The sequence below is a fragment of the Oncorhynchus mykiss genome, chromosome 7 (assembly GCF_057628025.1).
Source record: "Oncorhynchus mykiss isolate SJ-2025 chromosome 7, ASM5762802v1, whole genome shotgun sequence".
Taxonomy (NCBI): Eukaryota; Metazoa; Chordata; class Actinopteri; order Salmoniformes; family Salmonidae; genus Oncorhynchus; species Oncorhynchus mykiss.
The window spans coordinates 84,537,795-84,551,318 of record NC_143028.1 but is presented as its reverse complement, the minus strand read 5'-3'; the positions used below and the strand labels follow the sequence as shown (position 1 = coordinate 84,551,318).

The 13,524-nt window shown below is 40.6% G+C and overlaps 1 protein-coding gene across 1 annotated transcript; it reads right to left on the bottom strand.

Moving 5' to 3' along the window:
• Window positions 1-517: 517 nt before the first annotated feature.
• LOC110529066 (tripartite motif-containing protein 54) lies at window positions 518-12,826 on the bottom strand. Its single transcript, XM_021611208.3, has 4 exons — window positions 11,855-12,826; window positions 11,451-11,609; window positions 9,926-10,096; window positions 518-1,669 (listed from the first exon to the last, which is right to left on the bottom strand). Exons 1-4 carry the CDS (start codon window positions 12,029-12,031, stop codon window positions 1,319-1,321), a joined length of 858 nt encoding a protein of 285 aa, XP_021466883.2. The 5' UTR covers window positions 12,032-12,826; the 3' UTR covers window positions 518-1,318.
• Between the last annotated feature and the right edge of the window lie 698 nt (window positions 12,827-13,524).

The window sequence follows — 13,524 nt, the reverse complement described above, 5'->3', positions numbered from 1 at the left end:
AGGTATTGTGTATAGGCCAGTGAACAAAATGTTTAATTTAATACATGTTAAATTCAGACTAACACAACAAAATGTTTAATTTAATACATGTTAAATTCAGACTAACACAACAAAATGTTTAATTTAATACATGTTAAATTCAGACTAACACAACAAAATGTTTAATTTAATACATGTTAAATTCAGACTAACACAACAAAATGTTTAATTTAATACATGTTAAATTCAGACTAACACAACAAAATGTTTAATTTAATACATGTTAAATTCAGACTAACACAACAAAATGTTTAATTTAATACATGTTAAATTCAGACTAACACAACAAAATGTTTAATTTAATACATGTTAAATTCAGACTAACACAACAAAATGTTTAATTTAATACATGTTAAATTCAGACTAACACAACAAAATGTTTAATTTAATACATGTTAAATTCAGACTAACACAACAAAATGTTTAATTTAATACATGTTAAATTCAGACTAACACAACAAAATGTTTAATTTAATACATGTTAAATTCAGACTAACACAACAAAATGTTTAATTTAATACATTTTAAATTCAGACTAACACAACAAAATGTGGAAAAGGTAAATGGGTGTGAATACTAAAATTGATTAAATTAAAAATGTTGTGTCACTGACTTACACACAATACCCCATAATGTCAACGTGGAATTATGTTTTCAGACATTTTTACAAATTAATTAAAAATTAAAGGCAATAAGTATTCAACTCCTTTGTTGTTGCAAGGCTAAATAAGTTCAGGAGTAAAACGTGCTTAACAAGTCACATGGACTCACTCTGTGTGCAATAATTGTGTTTAACTTGATTTTTTAATGACTACCTCATCCCTGTACTCCACAAATACAATTATCTGTACGGTCCCTCAGTCGAGCAGTGAATTTCAAATAGATTCAACCACAAAGACCAGGGAGGTTTTCCAATGCCTCACAAAGAAGGGCACCTATTGGTAGATGGGTAACAATAAAAAAAGCAGACATTGAATATGCCTTTGAGCATGGTGAAGTTATTAATTACACTTTGGATGGTGTATCAATTCACCCAGGCACTACAAAGATACAGGCGTCCTTCCTAACTCAGTTGCCGGAGAGGAAGGAAACCACTCAGGGACTTCACCATGAGGCCAATGGTGACTTTAAAACAGAGTTTAATGGCTGTTATAGGAGAAAAGTGAGGACGGATCAACAACATTGTAGTTACTCCATGATACTAAACCAATGAGTAATGAGACTATATACAGTAAACACAAATATATATTGGTTACTACATGATTCCATATGTGTTATTTCATAATTTTGATGTCTTAAATATTATTTTACAATGTAGAAAATAGTAAAAATAAAGAAAAACCCTTGAATGAGTAAATGTTTCCAAACTTTTGACTGGTACTGTAGGATCCGAATAACTCAAATATCCCTGTAATGAACTTGTTTTCATCCTCACCTTCTGGGGAGCGCTGAGCTCGTCCATGCCATCCTGGAGGCAACGGCACCTCATGGAGCACTCCGTGTGGACCTTCGTGACCATGTGGCTCACCTTCCTCTGGATCTCCCAGATCAGACTGTCCCCCAGCTTCTTCAGGAAAGCCTCAATGTCCTTAGAGGACGAGAGGAGGTCCTGCTTCTGGCCAACCAAACCCTACAGAGTAACACAGAGAGGACTGTCTGCTAATCTCTGATTTACACTGGGTCGTATTCATTAGTGCACACCGTAGCAAAACGTTTCGGAACGGAAAATGATTTAATTTTCTTCCACCTGATTTCTACGACCCTGATACGATCCATTTCTGTTTGAAGTAATCTATTAAATCCAATCCAATTTTGTCACATGCGTCAAATACAACAGGTGTAGACTTTACCGTGAAATGCTTACTAACGAGCCCTTAACCAACAATGCAGAGTTGAAAAGTAAGAACAATTTGCACAAAAAAAGGAAATAGTAAAACAATAAAATAAACAACTATATACAGGAAGTACCAGGTATTAATGAGACTATATACAGGAAGTACCAGGTAGTAATGAGGATTACAAATGCAGACAGGAAAATGACTAAATAAAATAAACACTTGAGTAAATGATACAAAGTACATTGAAAGTAGGAAGTACCAGGTAGTAATGAGGCTATATACAGGATGTACCAGGTAGTAATGAGGCTATATACAGGAAGTACCAGGTAGTAATGAGGCTATATACAGGAAGTACCAGGTAGTAATGAGACTATATACAGGAAGTACCAGGTAGTAATGAGACTATATACAGGTAGTAATGAGGCTATATACAGGACGTACCAGGTAGTAATGAGGCTATATATAGGAAGTACCAGGTAGTAATGAGACTATATACAGGAAGTACAAGGTAGTAATGAGACTATATACAGGAAGAACCAGGTAGTAATGAGGCTATATACAGGAAGTACCAGGTAGTAATGAGACTATATACAGGACGTACCAGGTAGTAATGAGACTATATACAGGAAGTACCAGGTAGTAATGAGACTATATACAGGACGTACCAGGTAGTAATGAGACTATATACAGGAAGTACCAGGTAGTAATGAGACTATATACAGGACGTACCAGGTAGTAATGAGACTATATACAGGACGTACCAGGTAGTAATGAGGCTATAATGAGGCTATATACAGGACGTACCAGGTAGTAATGAGACTATATACAGGACGTACCAGGTAGTAATGAGACAATATACAGGAAGTACCAGGTAGTAATGAGGCTATATACAGGACGTACCAGGTAGTAATGAGACTATATACAGGACGTACTGGGTAGTAATGAGACTATATACAGGAAGTACCAGGTAGTAATGAGGATTACAAATGCAGACAGGAAAATGACTAAATAAAATAAACACTTGAGTAAATGATACAAAGTACATTGAAAGTAGGAAGTACCAGGTAGTAATGAGGCTATATACAGGATGTACCAGGTAGTAATGAGGCTATATACAGGAAGTACCAGGTAGTAATGAGGCTATATACAGGAAGTACCAGGTAGTAATGAGACTATATACAGGAAGTACCAGGTAGTAATGAGACTATATACAGGTAGTAATGAGGCTATATACAGGACGTACCAGGTAGTAATGAGGCTATATATAGGAAGTACCAGGTAGTAATGAGACTATATACAGGAAGTACAAGGTAGTAATGAGACTATATACAGGAAGAACCAGGTAGTAATGAGGCTATATACAGGAAGTACCAGGTAGTAATGAGACTATATACAGGACGTACCAGGTAGTAATGAGACTATATACAGGAAGTACCAGGTAGTAATGAGACTATATACAGGACGTACCAGGTAGTAATGAGACTATATACAGGAAGTACCAGGTAGTAATGAGACTATATACAGGACGTACCAGGTAGTAATGAGACTATATACAGGACGTACCAGGTAGTAATGAGGCTATAATGAGGCTATATACAGGACGTACCAGGTAGTAATGAGACTATATACAGGACGTACCAGGTAGTAATGAGACAATATACAGGAAGTACCAGGTAGTAATGAGGCTATATACAGGACGTACCAGGTAGTAATGAGACTATATACAGGACGTACTGGGTAGTAATGAGGCTATATACAGGAAGTACCAGGTAGTAATGAGATTATATACAGGAAGTACCGGGTAGTAATGAGACTATATACAGGAAGTACCAGGTAGTAATGAGACTATATACAGGCCATGCCAGGTGGTAATGAGGCTATATACAGGACGTACCAGGTAGTAATGAGATTATATACAGGAAGTACCAGGTAGTAATGAGACTATATACAGGAAGTACCAGGTAGTAATGAGACTATATACAGGCCGTGCCAGGTGGTAATGAGGCTATATACAGGACGTACCAGGTAGTAATGAGGCTATAATGAGGCTATACACAGGACGTACCAGGTAGTAATGAGACTATATACAGGAAGTACCAGGTAGTAATGAGACAATATACAGGAAGTACCAGGTAGTAATGAGGCTATATACAGGACGTACCAGGTAGTAATGAGACTATATACAGGACGTACCAGGTAGTAATGAGGCTATATACAGGACGTACCAGGTAGTAATGAGGCTATATACAGGACGTACCAGGTAGTAATGAGACTATATACAGGACGTACCAGGTAGTAATGAGACCATATACAGGACGTACCAGGTAGTAATGAGGCTATATACAGGAAGTAGCAGGTAGTAATGAGGCTAGATACAGGAAGTACCAGGTAGTAATGAGCCTATATACAGGAAGTACCAGGTAGTAATGAGGCTATATACAGGAAGTACCAGGTAGTAATGAGGCTATATACAGGACGTACCAGGTAGTAATGAGGCTATATACAGGAAGTAGCAGGTAGTAATGAGGCTATATACAGGAAGTAGCAGGTAGTAATGAGGCTATATACAGGAAGTAGCAGGTAGTAATGAGGCTATATACAGGAAGTACCAGGTAGTAATGAGGCTATATACAGGACGTACCAGGTAGTAATGAGGCTATATACAGGAAGTACCAAGGCTAATCTGAAAACAAGACTCCCTAAATTGTATCAGCATATCGATTGCGCAACCAGGGCTGGTAAAACCTTGGATCATTGCTATTCTAACTTCCGCAACGCATATAAGGCTCTCCCCTGCCCTCCTTTCGGAAAAACTGACCACGACTACATTTTGTTGCTCCCTGCCTACAGACAGAAGCTAAAACAAGAAGCTCCCGGTCTGTTCAACGCTGGTCCGACCAATTTGATTCCACGCTCCAAGACTGCTTCCATCACGTGGACTGGGATATGTTTCGTATTACGTCAGACAACAACATTGACGAATACGCTGATTTGGTGAGCGAGTTCATTAGAACGTGCGTTGAAGATGTCGTTCCCATAGCAACGATTAAAACATTCACAAACCAGAAACCGTGGATTGATGGCAGCATTTACAATGAAACTGAAAGCACGAACCACTGCTTTTAATCAGGGCAAGGTGACCGGAAACATGTAGCTATTCCCTCCGCAAGGCAATCAAACAAGCTAAGCGTCAGTATAGAGACAAAGTAGAGTCGCAATTCAGCGGCTCAGACACAAGAGGTACAGTGCCTTGCGAAAGTATTCGGCCCCCTTGAACTTTGCGACCTTTTGCCACATTTCAGGCTTCAAACATAAAGATATAAAACTGTATTTTTTTGTGAAGAATCAACAACAAGTGGGACACAATCATGAAGTGGAACGAAATTTTTTGGATATTTCAAACCTTTTTAACAAATCAAAAACTGAAAAATTGGGCGTGCAAAATTATTCAGCCCCTTCAGTTCAGTGAGGATCTCTGAATTATCCAATGTTGACCTAAATGACTAATGATGATAAATACAATCCACCTGTGTCTAATCAAGTCTCCGTATAAATGCACCTGCACTGTGATAGTCTCAGAGGTCCGTTAAAAGCGCAGAGAGCATCATGAAGAACAAGGAACACAGCAGGCAGGTCCGAGATACTGTTGTGAAGAAGTTTAAAGCCGGATTTGGATACAAAAATATTTCCCAAGCTTTAAACATCCTAAGGAGCACTGTGCAAGCGATAATATTGAAATGGAAGGTGTATCAGACCACTGCAAATCTACCAAGACCTGGCCGTCCCTCTAAACTTTCAGCTCATACAAGGAGAAGACTGATCAGAGATGCAGCCAAGAGGCCCATGATCACTCTAGATGAACTGCAGAGATCTACAGCTGAGGTGGGAGACTCTGTCCATAGGACAACAATCAGTCGTATATTGTACAAATCTGGCCTTTATGGAAGAGTGGCAAGAAGAAAGCCATTTCTTAAAGATATCCATAAAAAGTGTCGTTTAAAGTTTGCCACAATCCACCTGGGAGACACACTAAACATGTGGAAGAAGGTGCTCTGGTCAGATGAAACCAAAATTGAACTTTTTGGCAACAATGCAAAACGTTATGTTTGGCGTAAAAGCAACACAGCTCATCACTCTGAACACACCATCCCCACTGTCAAACATGGTGGTGGCAGCATCATGGTTTGGGCCTGCTTTTCTTCAGCAGGGACAGGGAAGATGGTTAAAATTGATGGGAAGATGGATGGAGCCAAATATAGGACCATTCTGGAAGAACCTGATGGAGTCTGCAAAAGACCTGAGACTGGGACGGAGATTTGTCTTCCAACAAGACAATGATCCAAAACATAAAGCAAAATCTACAATGGAATGGTTCAAAAATAAACATATCCAGGTGTTAGAATGGCCAAGTCAAAGTCCAGACCTGAATCCAATCGAGAATCTGTGGAAAGAACTGAAAACTGCTGTTCACAAATGCTCTCCATCCAACCTCACTGAGCTCGAGCTGTTTTGCAAGGAGGAATGGGAAAACATTTCAGTCTCTCGATGTGCAAAACTGATAGAGACATACCCCAAGCGACTTACAGCTGTAATCGCAGCAAAAGGTGGCGCTACAAAGTATTAACTTAAGGGGGCTGAATAATTTTGCACGCCCAATTTTTCAGTTTTTGATTTGTTAAAAAAGTTTGAAATATCCAATAAATGTCGTTCCACTTCATGATTGTGTCCCACTTGTTGTTGATTCTTCACAAAAAAATACAGTTTTATATCTTTATGTTTGAAGCCTGAAATGTGGCAATAGGTCGCAAAGTTCAAGGGGGCCGAATACTTTCGCAAGGCACTGTATGTGGCAGGGACTACAGTCAATCCCGGATTACAAAAAGAAAACCTGCCCAGTCACGGACCAGGATGTCCTGCTCCCAGGCAGACTAAATAACTTTTTTGCCCGCTTTGAGGACAATACAGTGCCACTGACACGGCCCGCAACCAAAACATGCGGTCTCTCCTTCACTGCAGCCGAGGTGAGTAAAACATTTAAATGTGTTAACCTTTGCAAGGCTACAGGCCCAGACGGCATCCTCAGCCACATCCTCAGAGCATGGGCAGACCAGCTGGCCGGTGTGTTTACGGACATATTCAATCAATCCCTATCCCAGTCTGTTGTTCCCACATGCTTCAAGAGGGCCACCATTGTTCCTGTTCCCAAGAAAGCTAAGGTAACTGAGCTAAACGACTACCGTAGCACTCACTTCCGTCATCATGAAGTGCTTTGAGAGACTAGTCAAGGACCATATCACCTCCACCCTACCTGACACCCTAGACCCACTCCAATTTGCTTACCGCCCAAATAGGTCCACAGACGATGCAATTTCAACCACACTGCACACTGCCCTAACCCATCTGGACAAGAGGAACACCTATGTGAGAATGCTGTTCATCGACTACAGCTCAGCATTTAACACCATAATACCCTCCAAACTCGTCATCAAGCTTGAGACCCTGGGTCTCGACCCCGCCCTGTGCAACTGGGTACTGGACTTCCTGACGGGTCACCCCCGGGTGGTGAGGGTAGGTAACAACATCTCCACCCAGCTGATCATCAACACTGGGGCCCCACAAGCGTGCGTTCTGAGCCCTCTCCTGTACTCCCTGTTCACCCACGACTGCGTGGCCACGCACGCCTCCAACTCAATCATCAAGTTTGCGGACGACACTACAGTGGCTTGATTACCAACAACGACGAGGCGGCCTACAGGGAGGAGGTGAGGGCCCTCGGAGTGTGGTGTCAGGAAAATAACCTCACACTCAACGTCAACAAAACTAAGGAGATGATTGTGGACTTCAGGAAACAGCAGAGGGAACACCCCCCTATCCACATCGATGTGACAGTAGTGGAGAGGGTAGTAAGTTTTAAGTTCCTCGGTGTACATCACATCACATCACATTATTTTGAAGCTATTTAAGTATCTACATGTTTTATTTAATTAATTAAAAAACATTCAAATGAAAACAATACTACTGAAATAGTAATTCATTCTCTTCATTCTCTCTGGTAGATTTTATATACACAAAAACAAATCTGTCCCCAAATGCAATATATTTTTACTTGAAATCCAATATTTAATAAAATCTCTAGAATTAATCAATAAAAAAACCCACTGTATTCTTACAACTATCACAGGTTTCCACAGATGATGCCATCTCTATTACACTCCACACTGCCCTTTCCCACCTGGACAAAAATAACACCTATGTGAGAATGCTATTCATTGACTACAGCTCAGCATTCTACACCATAGGGCCCTCAAAGCTCATCACTAAGCTAAGGATCCTGGGACTAAACATCTCCCTCTGCAACTGGATCCTGGACTTCCTGATGGGCTGCCACCAGGTGTAAAAGGTAGGTAACAATACATCCGCCACGCTGATCCTCAACACGGTGTTCCCCAGGGGTGTGTGCTCAGTCCCCTCCTGTACTCCCTGTTCACCCATGACTGCACGGCCAGGCACGACTCCAACACCATCATTAAGTTTGCCGATGGCACAACAGTGGTAGGCCTGATCACCGACAATGATGAGACAGCCTATAGGGAGGAGGTCAGAGACCTGGCCGTGTGGTGCCAGGACAACAACCTCTCCCTCAACGTGATCAAGACAAAGGAGATAATGATTGTGGACTACAGGAAAAGGAGGACTGAGAACCCCCCTATTCTCATCAACGGGGCTGTAGTGGAGCAGGTTGAGAGCTTAAAGTTTGTTGGTGTCCACATCACCAACAAACTATCATGGTCCAAACACACCAATACAGGCACGATAAAGCCTATTCCCCCTCAGGAGACTGAAAAGGTTTAGCATGGGTCCTCAGATCCTCAAAACGTTCTACAGCTGCACCATCAAGAGCATATTGGTTGTATCACTGCCTGGTATGGCAACTGCTCGACCTCCGACCGCAAGGCACTTCAGAGGGTAGTGCGTACGGCCCAGTACATCACTGGGGCCAAGCTTCCTGCCATCCAGGACCTCAATACCAGGCGGTGTCAGAGGAAGGTCCTAAAAATGGTCAAAGACTCCAGCCACCCTAGTCAAAGACTGTTCTCTCTGCTACAGTACAGCAAGCAGTACTGTAGCACCAAGTCTAGGTCCAAGAGGCTTCTTAACAGCTTCTACCCCCAAGATGTAAGACTCCTGAACAGCCAATCAAATGGCTACCCAGATTATTTGCATTACTTATCTATTTTTTACTTTAACACTTATTTTTTCTTAAAACTGCATTGTTGGTTAAGGGCCTGTAAGTAAGCATTTCACTGTTGTATACGGCTCATGTGACAAACATTTTTAACCCCTGATTTTATTTAATTTTAGGTACTTAATCTTTTGTAATTCAATTCATGTGAAGTGTTTTTAAAAATGTTACTTCAATGTTATTTTATGTTTCTTCAGAGAAAAATGTGTATTGATGTCCTATGTTTTATTGTTGTTGTAATTTCAAATGTAATAACAAAATACATCATATGAAATGGGATGCAACTGAACGAAACGAAGCATCGTCTATATCCTAATATTTTCAGTAGCATAGGATTTTTCTCTCGTTACTGCGTCCTCCTTAGCCACATTAAAAACCATATTACCACAGAGAATAACTGCAGTAGAGTTGCTGACTTTATGCAAATAGTTCGGAAAAGTGGAGGGAAAAAACCCATCGGACTTGGTGTGAATGGTTTACTCTGTCAAAATCGGAATCTGTATTTATTTTCTGAATTCCTCTCCAATCTGACATTTCTTCATTTGTATACTAGACTAATATTTAGAGATAATAACGAATAATAATGAAATGCTACTGATAATAATGAAGTATAATAGTATAATATAAAAGTATAAAGTTGCAGGGAAAAGCCAAGTGTTTCCCCCCGGTTAATTACCATAATCTCATATACCAAGATCGTCACAGGTAAACGTGACGACAATCAGGATTCTCATATAAAAAAATCTATGCATATACGTTTCTCCCAACTACAGTCTTGTTATTTACCCCATCCAGGTAGACCTACCTCAATGCATTTTTTGTTTGCTTCATGTTTGTCCAGCAGACTCTTCATCTGTTTGGCGAAGCCCTCCTTCCTCTGCTCGTACACATCAAATAGCTTGGACACTGCATGGGTGCTGTGGTGGCCAAACAGTTTACATCCTGCGCAGATCAACGTGTTATCCTGCAGACACACCTGGAAACAACCAGACAACAAAAGTTTACACTTACATTTGAGTCATTTATCAGCGGCTCTCATCCGGAGTGACTTACAGTTAGTAGTGTTTTATATATAAATAGGTAGTGTTTATATATAGGTATTGTTATATATAGGTAGTGTTATATATATAGGTTATGTTATTATATATATATATATATAGAGGTAGTGTTTTATATAGAGGTAGTGTTTTATATAGAGGTAGTGTTTTATAGAGGTAGTGTTTTATATAGAGGTAGTGTTTTATAGAGGTAGTGTTTTATATAGAGGAGTTATATATATAGGTTATGTTATTTATATATATATATATATAGAGGTAGTGTTTTATATAGAGGTATATAGAGGTAGTATATATATAGAACGCTACCTGCCCGAATGCATAGTGACAACTGTAAAGTTTGGTGGAGGAGGAATAATGATCTGGGGCTGTTTTTCATGGTTCGGGCCCCTTAGTTCCAGGGAAGGGAAATCTTACCGCTACAGCATACAATGACATTGTAGACGATTCTGTGCTTCCAACTTTGTGGCAAAGGTTTGGGGAAGGCCCTTTCCTGTTTCAGCATGACAATGCCTCCATGCACAAAGCAAGGTCCATACAGAAATGGTTTTTCGAGATCGGTGTGGAAGTACTTGACTGGCCTGCACAGAGCCCTGACCTTAACCATATCGAACACCTTTGGGATGAATTGGAATGCCGACTGTGAGTCAGGCCTAATCGCCCAACATCAGTGCCCAACCGTACTAATGCTCTTGTGGCTGAATGGAAGCAAGTCCCTGCAGCAATGTTCCAACATCTAGTGGAAAGCCTTCCCAGAAGAGTGGAGGCTGTTATAGCAGCAATGTTCCAACATCTAGTGGAAAGCCTTCCCAGAAGAGTGGAGGCTGTTATTGCAGCAAAGTGGGGGATCAACTCCATATTAAGGCCATGATTTTGTAATGAGATGTTCAATGAGCAAACTTTTGGCCATGTAGTGTACTGTATATATAGAGGCAGCCTATATGGTCTTGATCAGAGCATTGTGTTCTCATACAATAGAAAATATGGTATAGTCCCAAATGACACTATTCCCTATATGGAGCCCTATGAGCCCTGGTCAGATGTAGTGCATTATATAGGGAATTAGTGTTGACTGAGAACACATTCTCATTTACAGCAATAACCTGGGGAATAGTTACAGGAGAGAAGAGGGGAAATGAATGAGTCAATTATAAGCTCGGGATGATTAGATGGCCATGATGGTATGAGGGCCAGATTGGGAATTTAGCCAGGCCACCGGGGTTAACACCCCTACTCTTTACGAGACATTTGGATGAATGTGAACACTAAACCTACCAGATTCATGATTTCATTATGATCAGGGCACATGAATTCCTTCAGAGCTTGCTGCTTGGCCTCGTTACTCTCTGTCCTTTCCTTCAATATCGCCACGACGTTCTCAACAAACATGTTCCTCTTCAACCCGTTGAGTCCCTTGTCAGGTAAGATGTTCACCTACAATAGACAGGTTGTGTGGTTAGAATCATATCTTACAACACGGTGATTTGATTTGGCCAAATGTATAAGTTGTCAGATACCGTATGGCCAAGGAAAGGGGATGTGTTTACAGAGGACACTGGAGTAGGCAACAACAGGCATTATGGCAACACACATTATGGCATTACTTTTTTACCAATATTAGTGCACGATACTGGAACTATGGTACCATTTGGAAGAATAGAGACAGCAGCTTCTTGTACCTTTCTACACATGGGGCAGATGAACTTGTCCTGGGGCTTGTTGCAGTTCTGGGCGATGAGGGTCTGGTGAATACACTTCTTGCAGTAGTTATGACTACAACACAACTCTATAACAGGTGGACTGAAGACGTCTAAACACACAGGACAGCTCAGCTCTTTACCTAGTTGGACTTCCATTCTCAACACTGCTAATAGATACCTGCCCAGGCTGAAGCTTCAGGGTGATCTGAGGAGAGGACAGGTGCATTCCTAGTAGTATGGTCCCTGAAGGTTCCGGAACACACCTGTCACTTATTGTGAACACTTAGCCACATTATGATTATAGAATCCATAGAATTATAGAATTCAATTATTTAGTCATTCTAATTCTATTGAAAGATGAAGATAATAGTTTCCTAGCAACACACCATTATCTAGATATTTTGCCAGGGGTTAGACATTAGACAGCTTCTATCTCAAGGCCATCAGACCGTTAAACATCCATCACTAACATCGAGTGACTGCTGCCAACATACTGACTCAAATCTCTAACCACTTTAATAATACAAAAAATTATGTAATAAATGTATCACTAGTCACTTTAAACAATGCCACTTTATATAACATTTACATACCCTACATTACTCATCTCATATGTACAGTATATACTGTACTGGATACCATCTACTGCATCTTGCCTATGCCGTTCGGCCATCACTCATCCATATATTTATATGTACATATTCTTATTCATTACTTTACACTTGTGTGTATAAGGTAGTTGTTGTGAAATTGTTAGATTATTTGTTAGATATTACTGCACGGTTGGAACTAGAAGCACAAGCATTTCGCTACACTCACATTAACATCTGCTAACCATGTGTATGTGACCAATAACATCTGCTAACCATGTGTATGTGACCAATAACATCTGCTAACCATGTGTATGTGACCAATAACATCTGCTAACCATGTGTATGTGACCAATAACATCTGCTAACCATGTGTATGTGACCAATAACATCTGCTAACCATGTGTATGTGACCAATAACATCTGCTAACCATGTGTATGTGAACAATAACATCGGCTAACCATGTGTATGTGAACAATAACATCTGCTAACCATGTGTATGTGACCAATAACATCTGCTAACCATGTGTATGTGACCAATAACATCTGCTAACCATGTGTATGTGACCAATAACATTTGATTTGGTTTTTGACTGTACTTATGTGTCCACCCAATGGAACCCTATTCCCTAAGTAGTGCACTACAATTGGGCCACAACAAAGCCTATTTTTAATACAATCAGTGTGAAATAATTTGAGTCCACACGCAGCATCACATGTTAAGCACATTTAATTTATTCATAACGAATGTAACAATGAAAAAATTGTGCTTCTTGAACAGTTAAACAGTACAACATTGCTACAACGTACATCTGAAATCACCATCCGTTTAATGGAGCTGCAGCTCCCGTCCCTTTAATGGAGCTGCAGCTCCCGTCCCTTTAATGGAGCTGCAGCTCCCGTCCCTTTAATGGAGCTGCAGCTCCCCTCCCTTTAATGGAGCTGCAGCTCCCCTCCCTTTAATGGAGCTGCAGCTCCCCTCCCTTTAATGGAGCTGCAGCTCCCGTCCCTTTAATGGAGCTGCAGCTCCCGTCCCTTTAATGGAGCTGCAGCTCCCG